Source organism: Schistocerca piceifrons, chromosome X (assembly GCF_021461385.2).
Source record: "Schistocerca piceifrons isolate TAMUIC-IGC-003096 chromosome X, iqSchPice1.1, whole genome shotgun sequence".
NCBI lineage: Eukaryota > Metazoa > Arthropoda > Insecta > Orthoptera > Acrididae > Schistocerca > Schistocerca piceifrons.
In genome coordinates this window covers 446,977,818-446,999,264 of record NC_060149.1, presented here as the reverse complement: position 1 = coordinate 446,999,264, position 21,447 = coordinate 446,977,818, and the positions used below count along the sequence as shown (strand labels likewise).

At 38.5% G+C, this 21,447-nt stretch overlaps 1 protein-coding gene across 1 annotated transcript in view; it reads right to left on the bottom strand.

The window, feature by feature from the left end:
- The window catches only part of LOC124721710 (cytochrome P450 4C1-like), a 255,403-nt gene that overhangs the window by 68,767 nt on the left and 165,189 nt on the right, over window positions 1-21,447 (bottom strand). The window contains exons 4-8 of the mRNA XM_047246795.1: window positions 18,649-18,755; window positions 15,275-15,365; window positions 4,202-4,387; window positions 4,044-4,113; window positions 249-375 (exon numbers count right to left, since the gene is read on the bottom strand). Coding sequence (XP_047102751.1) covers window positions 249-375; window positions 4,044-4,113; window positions 4,202-4,387; window positions 15,275-15,365; window positions 18,649-18,755 — 581 coding nt within the window. The remainder of the gene's footprint in view (window positions 1-248; window positions 376-4,043; window positions 4,114-4,201; window positions 4,388-15,274; window positions 15,366-18,648; window positions 18,756-21,447) is intronic.

Sequence of the window (21,447 nt, the reverse complement as noted above, 5' to 3'; positions counted from 1 at the left end):
TACAGAAATACATCTCACAAAAGCCATGAGTTCAATCTCTTCATGTTATCATATTTTCATGAAAAATATATCATTATTACAAAATATCTTGAGATAATACCAGGTAGCAGCAGTTACTGCTATAGCTATTACCGTACAATGCACTTATGATCAGTGGAGGGAGTAAGTTTATTGCTTTACCAAGTCAGTATCCTCTTCCAGATAGAATGAATTCATGTGAATGACCTTTTGATTTCTTAAAAACTTACTGTTTGTGTAGTAGTCTTCATAACATGTAAATGTTTTCTCCATTCTTTCCCAAGGCTGCTCAAGTTAAACAGAAAATCAGGAAAAAGCCAAGGTCTAAATGTCCGCTGAAGAGTAATATCTGAAGCACTAGAACAAAAATAAATTAAAATAAGATAATTTTAAAAACTAAGAAAATGAAGCTTATTAAAAAGAATATAAATGTGTGAAAGTGACTTAACTGTCCTAACTAGAATATATTGCTCATTGTTAATAAAAATCATCTTGTTATTAGAAAACAGATTTATTTTCTGTCTGTCAATTGCTACTTTTTACATTTCATACTGTCCAGGACTGGGCAGTGTCATCCATCTTCAGATCATTTCTCATAGTTACAAAGTATATGACAGTAAATCTAGTAGTACTGTTAACACTGCCATATTTGTGCCATGTTTCGTACCACAAGTCATCACAGTAGACTATCACTAGATTTACAAGTAAACATTGACTACTGAATTATGAATACATAATTTATGATGTTGAAATTTTAATGGAAGTTTGGACTCACACATGTTCTGGAACAAATTGATGAGATAACAGGTGCAGAAAATCTTTTTGTCAAGTGCAGCTGCATGGGTTGTTGGCAGCATGAGTTATTAAGGAACTGATACTTCCAGCATTCAATAGGGAATAAAATATGACCACAGGCCATCTGCAAGTGTGTCTTGCATAACTGTAGACAGCACATAATTTGCCACACATGTCTACAACATTTGCCTTGTTGTACATAACTATTATTTCTACTTTGCTTGTCTCTTCATCAACACTGTCATCATGGTGCAGACACAACACAGGTACAACAGTTTTGCCTTTCTTAGGATTATATGCAAGATTTTCCAAAGGCAAACACATTTGAACCTTCTGTATGCATACTTCTCTTCACAAATGGAAACAACAATTGCATTCCACAAAAATATATAAACATAATAATTAACTAACCTATACTTAACAAGACAATGATCTAACACAAAGCAATATTGTAATAATAACAAATCCCTTCAGAATTAACTATAATATGGCTATAATGGCTTCCCTTTTATTATTTCTCCTAAAGGCAACAATGAAAATTATATTGAACACCATTGCTCACATGGGACTGTCACTCTGCAATTTTTGACCATTCCACCACTGCTGCTCTAGTCCAAATGAAACAAAGGAGTAAAATAGTACTGGTAACAGCAGGAAGGTACTCATTCATGTGATTCCCTGGTCCAAAGAGAGTAAAGGAAAAGGAAAAAAATACATTTATGTGGACTGTCAGTCCATGTGTGGCTACTGTAGGGTTAAGACTGGCTACCCTTTAACTACTACAAATGATTTGAAGATGGGCAACACTGTCCATAGCTGGTCAATTTGAAACACTTAAATCAGTGATTGACAGATGGAAAGTAAACCTATCTTCTACTTTTAAGGACTGTGCATAACTCCCTCTGGCAAATACGTCTAGTTTTGATACACTGCATTAATCTTGAGAGCCTACTTACATGGGTTCAGTTAAACCCAGTTTAAATCTATAGATGTAAAACACACGAATTAAGTTAGCTGTTAAATTTTATGCTCTCATAAGCCAAGTAGTAGACATAGCTTATTAATTGGCAAAATATCCAATATTTTTTTTCATTAATTAAGACAAACTTAAAATATACAATTGTAGTGTTGTGGTGGTAGTACCATTAATGAAGTCATTATTTCAAAGTATATGCCCACCTCTATTTTCATTTTTTATTTCTGACACATATTCTTAACATTTTATATCATAACACAGTTTTCAGTTAAAGTGCTACCACATGTTTTCCTTAAAACATTTTGAGTACTTCAATGAAGGATGAACTGTGTATGTAATTTTAAAATGAATTAGATGCCTATTTTTCAGTCCCTTTACACAATCAAAAGCTGTTTCTTACTAGTAGTATTGGGCATAGGATGAAATATTAATATGTAAGCTCTGTGGCTACACTGGTGCACTAGAAAACGTGGCAGAATGATTAAAGTCTCTTGAAACAGTGTGAAAAACATTGTTCAGTTACCATAAAACAACAAAACAGTCACATAACTACAATTTTACTGAAACTGACAAAATCCATAAAAGCTTATGCTCACATTTTGGTCTGTCATTGTCACATCCATAGTAATAGCATATAAGTTGAAGGCTAAGTGGGTGCATTTTTTTCATCCTTATCACTGAATAACTTTTTAAAAATTACAATGAAAGATTTATGGAACTTCAGGCACTAATGATAATACATTATGTACACTGATTCATGGGTCACAGTTAACTTCATTTTGCTCATTCATCTTTGACTGTAGCAGGAATGTACTATGGTTAGATTACAAAAGTATCTAAATAAAATTTTAGTATTATTTGCAGATAATGATGTAGGAGCAGAAAACTAATAAATCAACCAGTTCAGTTGTGCCAGGTGTTTGAATTTTTCAGAAGATAATGTTTCCTTACTTGCCAAAAGATGTGTCATAATGTGATGAAGGAAGTGTAACTCCAAAGTGTTTTGGGAATAGTCACATTTCATACATTCACTACAAGACCATGTCAGCTGGAAATATGTTCAGTCAGTCATGAGAAATTTTATCTCTCCAAGGTCAAATGAAAATGTCTGCTCACTAGAATTGTGTTCACAATTCAAGATATACAATTTTCCTTAGCATTTATGATGGTGTGATACAAAATCAGATGTAGTACATTTATAATGATAAATGAAAATTGGTGCTGGATCAGGATTCATGCTAATAGCCCTTGCAGTTTGTAAGCAGATGTCTTAACCAATCACATCATCTGAACACACATAAATGACAAAGTCAAACATTTTACATCATTTTTATGTTCCCTCTGTTTAGTGAAAAAAATGATAGAGATTCTTCCTTCAGCCATAGCACCACCAGAGAAACAGCTCTAACAGTGAAAGCTTCCAGTGGAATATTCACCAACTTAATTAAACCCATTGAAATAAAATTATAATAGCACCAATGAATACTGAATCGATGAAATGATAAAAGTGAAATTCATCTGTAACTCCTAAACCTGCAGTGTAATGAATATGTCATGACAAATGAAAAAAATTATGAGTTGATTTCATTGACATCATTTCTTGTCACTATATTTAACTGACTTCATCCCCAGTTGTTCCATTCACTTTAGTGAATTTATTCAAATAAAAATGTAATGGTTTGGCTCACTTTTGCTCTGCAGTACATTTTGAAAATTTTCGTTAAGCAAAGTGCCCACTCGGACCATGACTAAGAAGAAAACAGCACACATTAGGTACCAGTCTTCAATAAAATTTCTGCATCACTGTGAAACACTGTGATAGGAATTAACTGCCATTCTCTACATGTGTAAAGTCTAAGTTACTGGGTTAGGTACCCAAAACTTGTCAATAGGAATTCATTTACATTCAGCACATCTATTCTATAAATTGTCTAAACTACTGCACTGCATAACCAAAACACTCTTACAGCAATTAATTTCCATTCTGTACTTTGTACTCCAATACCCATAGTTGATTGTATGACAGTCTTAAACTGATGTTTGTCAAAGAATACCAATTCATAACCCATACAGTGCTCAAAGACCTATAATGAAATATTAATTTATGATGAAAGAACACTCATTAAATGCTAAATTAACATGAAATTATGAAAATACTTTTATAAACATGGAACTTAAACTTTGCCAAGTGCTTGTCATTATCAGGACTGTAAGTGAACAGTCTTTGCAGATTGCTGACAGTTATGTGCCCTACCTTCGAACAGCATGGACATATTCAGAGTCGCTGTTGATCTGTGCATTGAAACTTACTCCCATTGCTGTTTCTGAAAAATCACGAGAAAGAAGTATAAATTTAGTGTCTAGTCCTCATTCCAACTAGTATAGAAATGTCATGTAGACATTATCACTTACCATTTATAATATCCAAGGTAAGCAGGTTGACATAAGAATAAATATCAAATGCCGGTCCATTTAATTTCTTTTTCCACAAATCGATCATGACATCCCCGTTTGAGTTGAAAACATTGATAAATTCTTCAAGAATTTTAAAATGAAATGTAGGAGTGATTATCTTACGATGTTTTCGCCAATGGTTACCTGTCCAGAAAGAAAAAAGAAACAGAAGATGTGCCATGTAAACTACTGAGAACTGACATTTTTCCTAAAATATATTATGAAATTAACATATGTCTCTGTCTATATTAAAAATATTTTAGTACTGTGGAAGTGACATAATAGACTAATAAATATGTAACAAGTGCTCTATGTCTTTAATTTCTCACTTGTTGCTTCTTGTTCTGCTTTTTATGCCAATGTTTATGCACATGTATTTTATGTCTGTGTAATTTATGGATAGTCAATCCATGTACGCATATTACACATAGACAATAGTTTACCTACATGAGTTGTGACCCCAAAGAAGAAACTGGGTTCTTATGGATATGTTATCTGCCATGATTTGTGCAGATATGTGCCACAATGACTACTGTGCATAACCTACTCTGCGCCACTGACAGTGCCATCCAGGATATTAAAAATAAGATCACAGTTCCACAGTACCCATCTCAAGTGTTCCAACCACTGGATTCTGCACCACACACTGATCTGACTCTGAACATCATGGTATGAACCACGCCGCTCATGCCATCGGATACAGTGATGCAGTCACAGATCAGTGTTTCACACAGTAATACAGGAGTGTCATATGATATTAAGCCCAATGTGAATATGCTCCTAGTTCTTTCACTGGTCCCAGTACCACTTTTGAGGGCAAAAGATTTTCTGCTCTTCAACTCTTGCTCCTTCTGCATTGCATTTTCAAATACAGACCCAGCCATTTGTGCCCGATCAACCAGATATTCGTCTACAATAATGGAGAATATTTGCACTCAACAGAAAATTAGTGATTATTTTCAATAGTTTACCTTAGTGATCAATAATCTTGATCACCGAGCTGTTGCAATGGTGTCAAATATTATATTAGATTCCCCTCTCCAGCTTGGCTACAATGATCTAAACATGGCACTGATTTCTCATTTTACAAAAGCAATGGATAAAGGACTCATACAAATCCTGAACCATGAGAGATGGGGCAAAAATATACCATCTAAATTGTGGAGACATCCATGTGGAATAACTGATGCCAATATCATTTCAGATGCTTTGCTGCTACACATTTGGCAACAACAATTGCTACCTAAAGTCACATTAACCTTAATTGCTCATGAAGGGCAGGTATAATGCAAGTTGCGTTGAGTTGCTGATAGAACATACACCTTGCTCAACCCACACATCACTGTGGCTACCATGACAATTTCTGCTCATTCTGAGGCTAGCTGAGGCATCTCACACTAGCCCAATGCACTGCTGTTTTGCTGTGATGCCGTCCCTGCCCAAAGACCATCATTCATTCCCTATGACCTGTGAACTCTCCACGCCACCATCAAGAAGCTGGCTCAGCAGTTATAAATATTTCAACTACAGACTGCAGCAGCTGAGACACATGTGGCTCCCATGCCACACCACCTTAGTCTCATCACGAGAACATTCAGGCAAATAAATGAAAAGCACCAATTTGCTTTTGTTCTACAATATTACTTTAATTGTTAACCGGTTTTTGGCTTACAAGGCCATCTTCAGACATTTACAGAGTATTATCACCAAAGAAGTTAAATGTTAGCAGACAACATTGGAAGAGAAGTAACACATCTAGACTGAAGTAGAAACATACAGTAAGTAACATCTTTGCAATGAAAAAGTAAAAACTGAACAGTACATAAATAACAGTGGAGTAGGCAGGAAAACCTTTAGCACAAAATAGGAATAGCATGCCTGCATAATAGTTTCTATTAATAAACAAAACTGATAAAATAAAATTAAATTAAAATTATTACTAGACAAGGCTGCATCAGGAGGTATGAAACATGGAGAGTGATACACAACCAATTAAAAGAAGAGACAGTTATCAATGTATATACAGAATACACAAGGAACTTAAGCAATATCAATAAGATAAACAGAAATAAATAAATGCAGGAAAATGGAGGTGAATGGATAATGGTAACCACTGAGTTCTTCTCCCAAGAACTGCTACTTCATCAAATATGTTGGAGAACTTAGACAGAGAGCTTTTAGCAATTTATGAAAGCATTTGCCTTTTCCACCCTCTGATCAAAGCTCATGCTGTCACCAGCTACAGGGACCACAGATCCAATCTTTCATTGTTCAAAAAGATCAGTGACAAGTGTTCTCCATGCCAGCTCAGACACATCAAATACATTTTCTAGCGTACAACTGACATCCACCACATTCCTGGTGCCAATAAGATTGTACCCAATTATTTTTCCTGCATAAGTGGGTTGTGGACTACAATGAGCTCATCTGTGCTCAGTTTTCTGATCAACAACTTCAACTGTTATTGAAGCACTTACCCACTGAGCTATGCCTATGGCAAAAATATGATGCGAAGTATCTGCAAACAAACCAAGGCTTTACATCACACCTTACTTTCAACATAGTTTTTGACAACAAACACAATTTGTCACAACTCAGAACCAGTGCCACAGCCAAACAGATGACATAATTTCGTGTAACCTTCTACCTAGAAGGATGTGCGCACCTAGGCTTGCAAATGCTTACAGTGCCAACACTGCAAGAACAGATGTTATATAGACAAAAATGTGGGACATTTTCCAGCTTCAAAAATGAGTTTTGCCCACACCCACATCAAAGTAGATTGCTCTCCCTTCCTATCTGAAGATTACAGATACATCTACATGGCAGTGGACAGATGTACACAGTAGGCAGAGACAGTTCTGTTCGGGGTCACATCCACTAAGACAACCACTGGGGCATTCATCAAGTCCTGGTTGTTACATTTCAGCAGCCCTCTTCAAATGACTACTGTCCAAGGACAATCATTAGAATCAGCCTTTTCAGTGAACTGTCAAAACTGTGTGAGCTCCAGTGCCACTGGATCACAAGTAACCACCCAGAAAGCAACAGCATAGTTGAGAGAAGGCATCACACTTCAAAAACCACACTAATGTGCCACAATGATACTTGTACTCCAACATTACCACTAGTGCTATTAGGAATATGCAAGGATTTCAAAGTGGATCTTAGGTGCTCATCGACTGAGATGGTTTGTGGCAAGCTCTTGCACATGCCAGCATAATTCCTTGCCCCCTCACCACTGTCAGATGAGCAACAGCTTCCCCAGCTGTTACAACAACTGCGTGAACATATACATGTGTCAGAACCAGCTGTGTCACCGAGTGTAGTTGTGTGTCTTTCATGTGCAGGTATTTGTGCACAGACTGGTCGCAAGGTAAAATTCAAATATGCTTTTATCCCCAGTGCTCCATACTTTGGGGGAGGGGCTGTGTCAGAGTGACGTAACCAACTAATCACTACGTGACAAGTGCCATGTGTCTTTAATGTCTCGTGTCCTATGTTCCTTCCTGCTCTGCTGTATACAGTGAAATGGAATGTATTACACTGGTAGTCCCAGTATGCATATTATATGTAGATGATAGCATCTCTACAGTACCACAATTTGTAAATATTTAGCTACTCAATGAGATAAAAAGAAGAAATAAATTCAATCTTTAAGTGAATAAGCCTTGAGAAAGTCAAACAAGTTTGTTTAAAAACCTTTATTCCTCAGCACAGAGTGAAATGCAGAAAACAGGCTCATTTGCCTGTCATGGTAAATGATAATAGCCTTTATGCAAGCATTAATGATACTGCAGGTGTATATGTAAATGGAAAACAAATTAAAAAAGTAGTTAATACAAAGAAATGTACACACAGACTTTTTTAAATGATCTTTAATACAGTATGTAATGACAATTTAAACTGTCTTTGTTCCATGCTAATATTCTCTTGTATAAACCTTAACACATTGTGTGTGGAGCCAATTTTACTGGCCTTTTGGTTCAGGTGATAGTCCCGCATGCTAGTGACAACCTCACACATGTTGTTGTTGTTGTTGTTGTTGTTGTGGTCTTCAGTCCTAAGACTGGTCTGATGCAGCTCTCTATGCTGTGCAAGCTTCTTCATCTCCTGGTACCTACTGCAACCTACATCCTTCTGAATCTGTCAGTGTATTCATCTCTTGGTCTCCCTCTACGATTTTTACCCTCCACACTGCCCTCCAATAACCAAATTGGTGATTCCTTGATGCTACAGAATATGTCCTACCATCCAATCCCTTCTTCCATTCAAGTTGTGCCACAAACTCCTCTTCTCCCCAATTCTATTCAATACCTCCTCATTAGTTATGTGATTGACCAATCTAATCTTCAGCATTCTTCTGTAGCACCACATTTCGAAAGCTTCTATTCTCTTTTTGTCCAAACTACTTATCGTTTATGTTTCAGTTCCATACATGGCTACACTCCATACAAATACTTTGAGAAACACTTAAATCTATACTCGATGTTAACAAATTTCTCTTCTTCAGAAACACTTTCCTTGCCATTGCCAGTCTACATTTTATATCCTCTCTACTTCGACCATCATTGGTTATTGTGCTCCCAAAATAGCAAAACTCCTTTACTACTTTAAGTGTCTCATTTCCTAATTTAATTCCCTCAGCATCACCCGACTTAATTCGACTACATTCCATTACCCTTGTTTTCCTTTTGTTGATGTTCATCTTATATCCTCCTTTCAAGACACTGTCCATTCCGTTCAACTGCTCTTCCAAGTCCTTTGCTGTCTCTGACAGAATTACAATGTCATCGGTGAACCTCAAAGTTTTTATTTCTCCTCCATGAATTTTAATACCTACTCCGAATTTTTCTTTTGTTTCCTTTACTGCTTGCTCAATATACAGATTGAATAACATTGGGGAGAGGCTACAACCCTGTCTCACTCCCTTCCCAACCACTGCTTCCCTTTCATGCCCCTTGACTCTTGTAACTGCCATCTGGTTTCTGTAGAAATTGTAAATAGCCTTTCGTTCCCTGTATTTTACCCCTGCCACCTTCAGAATTTGAAAGAGAGTATTCCAATCAACATTGTCAAAAGCTTTCTCTAAGTCTACAAAAGCTAGAAATGAAGGTTTGCCTTTCCTTAATCTATCTTCTAAGATAAGTCGTATGGTCAGTATTGCCTCACATGTTCCAATTTTCTACTGAATCCAAACTGATCTTCCCCAAGGTCTACCAGTTTTTCCATTCGTCTGTAAAGAATTCGCATTAGTATTTTGCAGCCATGACTTATTAAACTGATAGTTTGGTAATTTTCACATCTGTCAACACCTGCTTTCTTTGGGATTGGAATTATTAAACTATTCTTGAAGTCTGAGGGTATTTTGCCTGCCTCATACATCTTGCTTACCAGATGGTAGAGTTCTGTCAGGACTGGCTCTCCCAAGGCTGTCAGTAGTTCTAATGGAATGTTGTCTACTCCCAGGGCCTTGTTTCGACTCAGGTCTTTCAGTGCTCTGTCAAACTCTTCATGCCGTATCATATCTCCATTTCATCTTCATCTACATCCTCTTCCATTTCCATAATGTCCTCAAGTACATCGCCCTTGTATAGACCCTCTATATACTCCTTCCACCCTTCTGCTTTCCCTTCTTTGCTTAGAACTGGGTTTCCATCTGAGCTACTGATATTCATACAAGTGGTTCTCTTTTCTCCAAAGGTCTCTTAAATTTTCCTGTAGGCAGTATCTATCTTACCCCTAGTGAGATAAGCCTCTACATCCTTACATTTGTCCTCTAGCCATCCCTGCTTAGCCATTTTGCACTTCCTGTCGATCTCATTTTTGAGACGTTTGTATTCTTTTTTGCCTGCTTCATTTACTGCATTTTTATATTTTCTCCTTTCCTCAATTACATTCAATATATCTTCTGTTATCCAAGAATTTCTACTAGCCCTCGTCTTTTTACCTATTTGATCCTCTGCTGCCTTCACTACTTCATCCCTCAAAGCTACCCATTCTTCTTCTACTGTATTTCTTTCCCCCATTCCTGTCCATTATTTCCTTATGCTCTTCCTGAAACTCTGTGCAACCTCTGGATTGGTCAGTTTATCCAGGTCCCATCTCCATAAATTCCCACCTTTTTGCAGTTTCTTCAGTTTTAATCTATAGTTCAAAACCAATAGATTGTGGTCAGAGTCCACATCTGCCCCTGGAAATGTCTTACAATTTAAAACCTGGTTCCTAAATCTCTGTCTTAGCATTATATAATCTATCTGATACCTTCTAGTATCCTCAGGATTCTTCCGAGTATACAACCTTATTTCATTATTCTTGAACCAAGTGTTGGCTATGATTAAGTTATGCTCTGTGCAATATTCTACCAGGCGGCTTCCTCTTTCATTTCTTACCCCCAATCCATATTCACCTACTATGATTCCTTCTCTCCCTCTTCCTACTATCGAATTCCAGCCACCTATGACTATTAAACTTTTATCTCCTTTCACTATCTGAGTAACTGCTTTTATCTCATCATAAATTTCATCAATTCCTTCGTCATCTGCAGAGCTAATTGTCATAAAAACTTGTACTACTGTAGTAGGTGTAGGCTTCATGTCTGTCTATCTTGGCCACAATAATGTGTACACTATGCTGTTTGCAGTAGCTTACTTACAATCCTATTTTTTTTATTCATTATTAAACCTGCTCCTGCATTACCCCTATTTGATTTTGTATTTATAACCCTGTATTCACCTGAGCAAAAGTCTTGTTCCTCCTGCCACAGAACTTCGCTAATTCCCACTATATCTAACTTTAACCTATCCATTTCCCTTTTTAAATTTTCTAACCTACCTGCCCGATTAAGGGATCATTCCACTCTCCGATCCAGTTTTCTTTCTCCTGATAATGATGTCCTCTTGAGTAGTACCTGCCCGGAGATCCGAATGGGGGACTATTTTACCTCCGTATTATTTTACCCAAGAGGACGCCATCATTGTTTAACTATACAGTAAAGCTGCATGCCCTCGAGAAAAATCACGGCTGTAGTTTCCCCTTGATTTCAGCCGTTCGCAGTACCAGCACAGCAAGGCCGTTTTCGTTAGTGTTACAGGGTCAGATCAGTCAATCATCCAGACTGTTGCCCCTGCAACTACTGAAAAGACTGCTGCCCCTCTTCAGGAACCACATGTTTGTCTGGCCTCTCAACAGATACCCCTCCATTGAGGTTGCACCTATGGTACGGCTATCTGTATCACTGAGGCATGCAAGCCTCCCCACCAATGGCAAGGTCCATGGTTCATTGGCAGGGGGGGGGGGGGGGGGGGGAGCTCACACATGTATTTGAGTGACATGGAAATGTAGCAATGAGACTAGGGGTTTACAAAAACTAAAAATGGTCACTGAATACAATAAGGAAGAAACTGCCATTCACCTTTCTGATCAGATCAACTGAGAAAGACAATAAAATGGATCAAAAGTTACAATTTAATCTCTTTCTGAACATCACTGTTGTGAATGTATTTGATGTATTCAAAGACATGATGGGACAGAAAGTGTCAATCACAATATTTCAGAAAAAGTTGGTAGATGTAGTGTCACAGTATTCACATGAAGAAACTCCAGGCAGTATTGATACACAAAGAAGCAGACACTAGGTGGACAAAAAGGAAGGAAAAGTGCATAAAGTGCATTGATATTGTTCTGAACATTAGAAGACAAACAAAAAACCATTCAGGCACAATGCAGCTAGAAAATTAACTAAAGATGTTGTTTGTGTTTTTTAATACATGCATAACCCCATATTTGTACACAATATTTTAATAAACTTTATTAAAATTACATTTGTTTTTTAACCTTGTTACAGTGATTCCCATACAGTGATGTTGTCTGAATGATAAGTACTGTCTCAGTTCACATGGATTAACTTCACCCAGATGAAAAGTACACTGCCAGGCCCAGGGAACTGACTCCACCCAAACGAAGAAGCCACTGTTGGGCTCATGAGACTTACAGCATACCTAACATGTTAACGTGTCAACATGCACAGACTTCTATGCTCTGGCACCAGTTCTCAAAATTCCATAATGAATAGTAACCTTCACATCATCTGGTGATAATCATAGTTTGTGAAAATATCAAGTGGTCACAGTAACCTCAAACCATTAATGATAATCCTTGTTTCATCCTACAAGTCTTTGATACATGTCACTTAGTACAACATCTATAGGCTTTGTAGAGCATTTTGACTATATTTATTTGAAATAATCACACACTGGGTGCAATTAAATGGCGACTTCTTTGAGATATGAACAATTTGTGGTTCAATGTCCCCAATCACAGCAATTGTTTAAAGTCAGAAATCTCTATTCCTTTTATATTTGCAGATGAGCTTGTCATACACTGATTCCTCACAAAAACTTGGATACTGCTATTTGATGTTATTATGCCAACACAAGGATATCTGTTTACAAAAATGTCATTTATTTCATTAATTGAGGCACAATATCACTGTACCATAAGTTCATCTACCTAGCCAAAATTGTTACAGCACACCTGTGTGGTGGGGCTTTACTTGAGGTACTCAGGTATTAATCCTGATAATGGAAGAAATTTTCACCCCTACTATTTGGTCAGCATGAAAGGACAGTTTGTGACATTGTTCCTGACCACCTGACTTTGTGCCATTGTCCTGGATTAAACTTCCAGCCTCTCCACAGTGTTTCATGAAGTCAGATCATGTGATACAGTTTGTGGTGATCTACACAGATGGTGACTAAAGCCCAGCAGTCACTTTAGTATTCACAAGGAGTTCCGTATGTGCTGACACTGGATTTCACCCTCTCTCTCCTCTGATCACTGTCAAACACGAACACGTCACCGCACTATAGACAGACTTTTTACAGTCACCAACACCCGACAGATACATCTAAGACAGAACTTCCACACATACATCCTGGAAAGCTGCTGTTGTGTGCAGAGGAAGCTGATATACCCCTTGGGGTCTCCCAGCCAATAACGTAATACTGGGGCTGGACAGAAGTAAGGAAACACTGCAAGAAATGCATGTTTGAACATAAATGCAGATTCTAGCCAAGTCTTTAAGTTGCACTGTTGTATTGAACAACGAATGGCACCTATGCAATGTACTCAACATGTTGCAAGTGTCAGTCATGGTCAGAACAGTATACTGTATAGTTGGGAGTCATTATGTCTAAACTAAGTGAATTTAAACATGGGCAAACTGTACATACCCTAATGGTGGGTGCTTCCATAACCAAGGTAGCTGAAGTGCTTGGCACTTCAAGAGACCCTGTATAAAGATTTATACTGCATACAGTGAAAATGGAAAAATATCAGCCACTAAGTCACAATGAGGATGAAAGTGTGTGTTGAGTGATCACGATGGATGACATTGGAGAGTATTGTGATTAAAACTAAGAGGATGATAGCTGCAAAAGTCAAAAGTCACTACAGAACTGAATGCTCTTCTTGCAAACCCTGTCAGCACCAAATCAACATGAAGGGAGCTCCATAGGCTGTGAATTGGAGGGCAATCTGGAATTCGGAAACTACTCATCTGTGATGCAAATGCCCATAAGAGGAAAACATAGCAATAAAACCTAGGCTATGGAGCAATGGAGAAAAGTCATTTGACTGGATGAATCTTCATTCACAATTTTTCCAACTTCTGGCTGAGTTTAAATTCTAAAAGTGAAACATGGCAGGGTGGTTCGTGATGATTAGGGTAGCTATATCATGGTACTCTATGAGCCCCATGATTACTCTGCAAGTGGCATTACTGCCAACGATTCTATGACCATTTTGGCTGACCAGGTCCATCCCATAGTACAATTTTTAAGGGAGAAATAACAACCACTTTCAAATAATTGTTTATTGCATTTACTTTAGTTTCAACACCTCTAAGGATGTCGTCAACAGAATGAAAATTTAAAAGCCATGAAATTATATTGCAAGAAGACATCCTGAAGTCAAAAATTAAAAATGTTCCAGCCTTTGGTACATACACCTTGCAAGGAACAACATCAGACTGACGTTGTGCTATTGAAGGTGGTCTTGAAGTTAAGCACTGATCAGAAATTGTGCCTTATAATCTTAAACTTTTGGACTTGGTATTAAGTATAAGGGAGTTGAAGAGAAAATGGTGTAATAAAAATTGATCATGTGGTGTCACCGCCAGACACCACACTTGCTAGGTGGTAGCCTTTAAATCGGCCGCGGTCCCATAGTATACGTCGGACCCGCGTGTCGCCACTATCAGTGATTGCAGGCCGAGCGCCGCCACACGGCAGGTCTAGAGAGACTTCCTAGCACTCGCCCCAGTTGTACAACCGACTTTGATAGCGATGGTTCACTGACAAAATACGCTCTCATTTGCCGAAACGATAGTTAGCATAGCCTTCAGCTACGTCATTTGCTACGACCTAGCAAGGCGCCAGTACCAGTTACTATTGATACTGTAATTATGTACTGTCAAAAGCGACGTTCACCATTAATGGATTAAAGTTAAGTATTCCACCAGCTACGTCCGTTTTTTTCTAAATTCTAATTTCCTTGTCCTGTTCCAGACCTCACGCCAGCCTGCGTGAGTTAAAACGCTTGCCTTTCGGCTTCCTCTAGTAACATGGTGTTGGCTCTCCTGCCAACTCACAATAGATCATTCATGTTTCTCTTTAAAACATCCATTTAGTACATTTTAACAAATCAAAATCTATCTTTCACTGTAAAATGTGGAGACACACTGTGTAAGGGCAAATATTTCTGTAAGTAGTTAAAGTGATTAAATCTAATGAGTAAAGCGAATGGTTCTGCATATAATTTCTGTTTTTCTCCAGATTAACTTTTGATATTCAAATTAAGATTTAACTAAATTCATTTTTTATTATTCTTATCTAACTATGTGAAAAGATTCATGTGAGCAACTTGTGCTATTTTCAAGTACAAATTTACTTTAACTGAGGTGTTGCTCAACCTCCTGTAAAAACTGTACATAATGACATGGTACAAGTAATTAGTATTAAAGTAACTAACCATCTGAGGTAAGAAGTCCTTGTCCGAGCCATGGTTCTACAAACTTGTAACTTATAGATTTTTTAATGTGAGTTGGACTGCTGAGAATAGTCTGAAACAAAGCAACCATAAATAAATTCTCAAATTACATCTTTTTACTGTTGCTACCAAATAGAGGGACGTATGCAATTACAGGGTGTTACAAAAAGGTACGGCCAAACCTTCAGGAAACATTCCTTGCACACAAAGAAAGAAAATATGTCATGTGGACATGTGTCCGGAAACGCTTACTTTCCATGTTAGAGCTCTTTTTATTACTTCTCTTCAAATCGTGGAATGGAAACACACAGCAACTGAACGTACCAGCGTGACTTCAAACACTTTGTTACAGGAAATGTTCAAAATGTCCTCCGTTAGCGAGGATACATGCATCCACCCTCCGTCGCATGTAATCCCTGATGCACTGATGCAACCCTGGAGAATGGCGTATTGTATCACAGCCGTCCACAATACGAGCACGAAGAGTCTCTACATTTGGTACCGGAGTTGCGTAGGCAAGAGCTTTCAAATGCCCCCATAAATGAAAGTCAAGAGGGTTGAGGTCAGGAGAGCGTGGGGGCCATGGAATTGGTCCGCCTCTACCAATCCATCGGTCACCGAATCTGTTGTTGAGAAGCGTACGAACACTTCGACTGAAATGTGCAGGAGCTCCATCGTGCATGAACCACATGTTGTGTCGTACTTGTAAAGGCACATGTTCCAGCAGCACAGGTAGAGTATCCCGTACGAAATCATGATAACGTGCTCCAATGAGCGTAGGTGGAAGAACATGGGGCCCAGTCACGACATCACCAACAATGCCTGCCCAAACGTTCACAGAAAATCTGTGTTGATGACATGATTACACAATTGCGTGAGGATTCTCGTCAGCCCACACATGTTGATTGTGAAAATTTACAATTTGATCACGTTGGAATGAAGACTCATCCGTAAAGAGAACATTTGCACTGAAATGAGGATTGACACATTGTTGGATGAACCATTCGCAGAAGTGTACCCTTGGAGGCCAATCAGCTGCTGATAGTGCCTGCACATGCTGTACATGGCACGGAAACAACTGGTTCTCCCGTAGCACTCTCCATACAGTGGCGTGGTCAACGTTACCTTGTACAGCAGCAACTTCTCTGACGCTGACATTAGGGTTATCGTCAAGTGCACGAAGAATTGCCTCCTCCATTGCCGGTGTCCTCGTCGTTCTAGGTCTTCCGCAGTCGCGAGTCATAGGCTGGAATGTTCCGTGCTGCCTAAGACGCCGATCAATTGCTTCGAACGTCTTCCTGTCGGGACACCTTCGTTCTGGAAATCTGTCTCGATACAAACGTACCGCGCCACGGCTATTGCCCCGTCCTAATCCATACATCAAATGGGCATCTGCCAACTCCGCATTTGTAAACATTGCACTGACTGTAAAACAACGTTCGTGATGAACACTAACCTGTTGATGCTACGTACTGATGTGCTTGATGCTAGTACTTTAGAGCAATGAGTCGCATGTCAACACAAGCAGCGAAGTCAACATTACCTTCCTTCAATTGGGCCAACTGGCGGTGAATCGAGGAAGTACAGTACATACTGACGAAACTAAAATGAGCTATAACATGGAAATTAAGCGTTTCCGGACACATGTCCACATAACATCTTTCCTTTATTTGTGTGTGAGGAATGTTTGCTGAAAGTTTGGCACTACATTTTTGTAACAACCTGTATATGACCAGTTGGATGCATCCAGAAGGTGCTTCATCACAGACCTAAAGTGAGCAGGTTAAGAGTTTGCATCACGATACAGATAACATTTTTAAACAATCATTGATTTGTCTCTTTAAGTAATGGGATTCCTTATGGAGATATATTGCAGAACAAAAGGCAGTTAATTGGGTTGGGCATATTTGGTTTTCTATAACTCTCTAGAAAGCAGCATCTTGATGTAGAATAAACAGCAAGTGAGTAAAAGTCAGCTTGTTGTATGCTGATCTGTGCTATTATTCACTGCTGTACATATGTAAACCTGACAGTGTATTGAATAATACAGAAAATAAGCAACAATGTATATAATTGTTTATCATGAGCACATACTTTTGTTTTTGTGTAATAAGTTCTTGTACACTACTTATGTACTATGTGTATGTAATTTGTTTTGCTGTTTGTATATGTTTGTCCATTTATTATGTGTATGTGTTGTTATGTGTTACGTGTAATCAAATGACAAATCCTGTATCGCATGTGTGATCTATTGGATGCTAAATAAATAAATAAATTATGTGTGTTCTGTCTCAGAAACCATTTTAATAGCACATATAACTACACTAAATTCCGCCCAAACAGGTCTCTGGAGGCCCAATGGTACTGACTGACCGCCATGTCATCCTCAATCAATAAGCATAGCTGGATGCGGATATTTATGGCTTGTGGTCAACATACCATTCTCCTGGCTGTTGTCACTTTTCGTGACCAAAGCCACTACTTCAAAATCAAGTAGCTCCTCAGTTGGCTTCATAAGGGCAGAGTACACCCTGTATCTCCAAATACTGACCACTCGACCATGGACACCCCGTATATTTCACATTGGCAGGACCAGCTCATCTAATCAGAGTGCCTAAATCATTAACATATGTTTCAGTTTCTGACAGTTGATTTAGTAAAACTGCAAGACCTTTTATGTGAATTTTTAATTGCAGAGAGTAGGTTTTGAACGCTTGTAAATATTTCCCCTCAACTTAAGAGTATAACTGACGAACATATCTGTTGCTATAGACATAAATGTTGGAGGAACAGTGTAGTTCTCGCCACAGAGTGTTAGTCACGGCTCTCTATAAAGAACTGTTCGCAAAATATAACTGGACGAGATGATGTTGAATCGTGTAGGGAACATGAATAAATAAGCATCCATCAATGGAGCGGTCGTCAATTTGAACTGTTGCTGTTATCTGAAGTTGTTGCTGTAAGTTGTTGATAGGCATATGTGATCATTATTGTTTACCTCAGAGTACTCAGTTTTGTATTCGCAAGCATCTGCATAGTTTTGACCATAAAGTTTTGGGTGAATCTGTACATATGTACCTGTGGGCGTACTTCAATAGAAACTAGAATTTCTGTTGTGTTGTTAATGTACTGACGTTAGAGAAAATTGAATGATATAGGTCTATATGAGATGATCATAAACGTCTTGAAATGCATTTGAAATTCCAGAAAGATGGTTTTATCACATCTGATGAAGGGAAAATTCGTACATGGACGTTCTTAGCTACCCCGATCAATATAAAAAAATGACAATGTAAAACTTCACGCTAAGTTAAGCTGCATGAAAATATCACATCTTACTATAATGAGACATTTACCTCAACCTCATCTGCATCTATGAGGAATATGAATGGTCTGGTACCAAGCCAGACGAGATATGTTGACCCATAGGTCTTCCACAGCCTAATGCTGTTGTGCAAGATATCTGAAACATAGCAACAAAAATATTTTATTTTTCACTGAAAGCATGAGAAATTCAAAACTAATTAATTACAGTTTAACAAGATTTCTTCAACTACGCAACGAATGCTGGTTTTAGTTAAATAAATTACAGTACCAGAAACAGTCAACAGTTACTTTTAATGAGAGGTTTCAGCCTGCATACACAGTCAACAGTTAATTTTAATGAGAAGTTTCAGTCTGCATAAAACGGTCCAGTTAATTCTTACAGATAAAGAAATGTATGACTTTCAAAGTGTCTGTCGATTTCCGAGCATTAGTTTAAGTGGATAAGAACCTATATTAATTTTGAAGCTATATGAAACCAGCGTGGTGAAAAAATCTCAAGGAAACGAACATTTCAGTGAACTTACACAGAGTGAGAGAGGGTAATAGTTAAGACTGTGGTCACAGATTTTGGAGGAACGTTGATGCATGGCTTGGTACATCATAGCCATTTTCTTATAGGTTTTTCTTTCTTTTTTTTGCGCGGAAATAATAGGTTGTGTATTTTATTTCACTCGAACTTATGAAGCGCGTTTCTAAGGATACAACAGAAACAACCACATACAACTTCATAAAACCTCGAACCAGAGGACTACCAAAGTCGTTCCACCTGTAATGCATTACTACAGTTTATCTTCAACTAATCGAGTCGGGTTTGAGGGACCAGTTTTTAATTCATGCGTCTGATCAAGTATCTCTGGAAGTTCCGTAACATCACAGCAAAAATGTATTCCACAGAACACTCTTTCTCACTAAATATCCACACCTCCCAAAAGTGGTGTTAGCACAATGAACTCGCATTCGGGGGGATGACAATTCAGATCCCCGTCCGGCCATCCGAATTTAGCCTTTCCGTGGTTTCCCTAAGTACATTGAGGCAAATGCCGCGAGGGTTCATCACGAAAGGCACGGCCGACTCCTTTCCCCATCCTTTCGTGATCCGAGCTTGTGTTCCCTTTCTAATGACCTCGAGCTTGTGCTCCCTTTCTAATGACCTCGCTGTCTACTGGACGTTAAGCCCTTATCTTCCTTTCATTTTCAAACATGGTGCCATAAGAAAATTTGACAACTCGCATCGATTTCGCAGAACATATCGATGTCTCGCGGCATGCTGCAACGACGAGGAGCTAGCGTAGCTACACCCTTTCCCCCAGCTTCGCATTCTGAATTTTGTGAACTTTGTACTTAAAGAGAACAGTTTAGTAAATCTGTGCTTCAAGTGATGCTTAAATATTCAAGAATAGTTGCAGTTATTCGGTAAATTCATGTAGCAGTGGATTGTATAAAGCTGAGTAAACATTTTTATCATTCTTTTAATAAAGTGAACTAATATTTAGCATGTTCCAGTTCCACTCCCCGATCCCCCAAAGTAACCAAGGAACCCACAGTGGCACCGGACGAGTGATGCTTCATCAGTTCTTAACACTACAGTTCTAATGTTTGTTTGTTGCGTAAAAGAGAAGAAACTGAAACTAAAATTTATATGCCGTAAATTAAAGTTAAATCACACAGGAAGGTCTGTGTGCTATACTTTTATTTCCTGGAAATATTACTCGTCGAGCATACACAGAAATACGTACATTAGTATATTGGACAACAACAATAGTCTTGTTTTTCTTTCATTTCTTTAGTAATATAACAGCATTTAGTAGTTGTACTGAAAAAAACTTCTGTTTAACGTTTCGTAGACGACATGGTCATTAGCGACGGAACACTACGAGGGTTAGGGAAGGAAATCGGTAGTGCCCTTTCAAAGAAAGCATCCCGGTTTTCACGCTGTGCGATATAGGGAAAGCACAGGAAATCAAAATCCGGATGGCCAGATTGGGATTTGAACCGCCTTCCTCAAGAATATGAGTCAATTGTCTTACCACTACAACACCTAGTTCTGTAGCTGTACCGATTGAAAAGACTTAATAGCGGAGGCACGGGACTCACATCGTAGACGGGTCGCGATCAGATCTGGCCATGCAGGTTTAGGTTTCTTGTGGCTTCCCTAAACTGACTAATATTGATGTCAGAATGATTCCCTTGGAAAGACCACCACTGAAAGCCTCCTGCACCGTTGTACTCCATCCGATTTCGTCCTCATGGACAGATCGTTAAACTCTACTCCTTCTGTATCGGTTGAGCTCGTAAGACTGGACTATGTACACATTTAAGTCCATTTGAATATGCGTTGTCTATAGAGAGCCATGCGTAGTTGTCTGTTCCCACTATGGGCTGCACCCAGAGTTCCGTCCTACGAACGAAGCATTTCAAGCGCAATTATTCCTTCACCCACGTATATCCTACTATACAACATTATGTATCAGAAATTCTTTGTTCCAGTAAGATCAACAGAGCGGACAGAAAAATTCATGAAAGAAAGCCTGTCGTCACGGAAATCCGCAACTGATTCTAACGACACACGTTGCAAGAGAGGAGTTATGCACCACGCTGAGTTTACTAAAAAATGCCAAAAATGCAAATTACAGCAAAGTCATGGTCAGATTTATATAGAGGTTACCCAACAGTTGTCCTTTCCGTTGAACATTTGCAACTGAAACAGAGGAAGGATGGATGGTAGTAGCACACGATCTAATCAAAAGTATCCGAACACTTACTGGTAAACATTAATACGGCGTGTGTCTGTCCGCCTTTGTGACGGCTTGAACTCTGCTGAGGACACT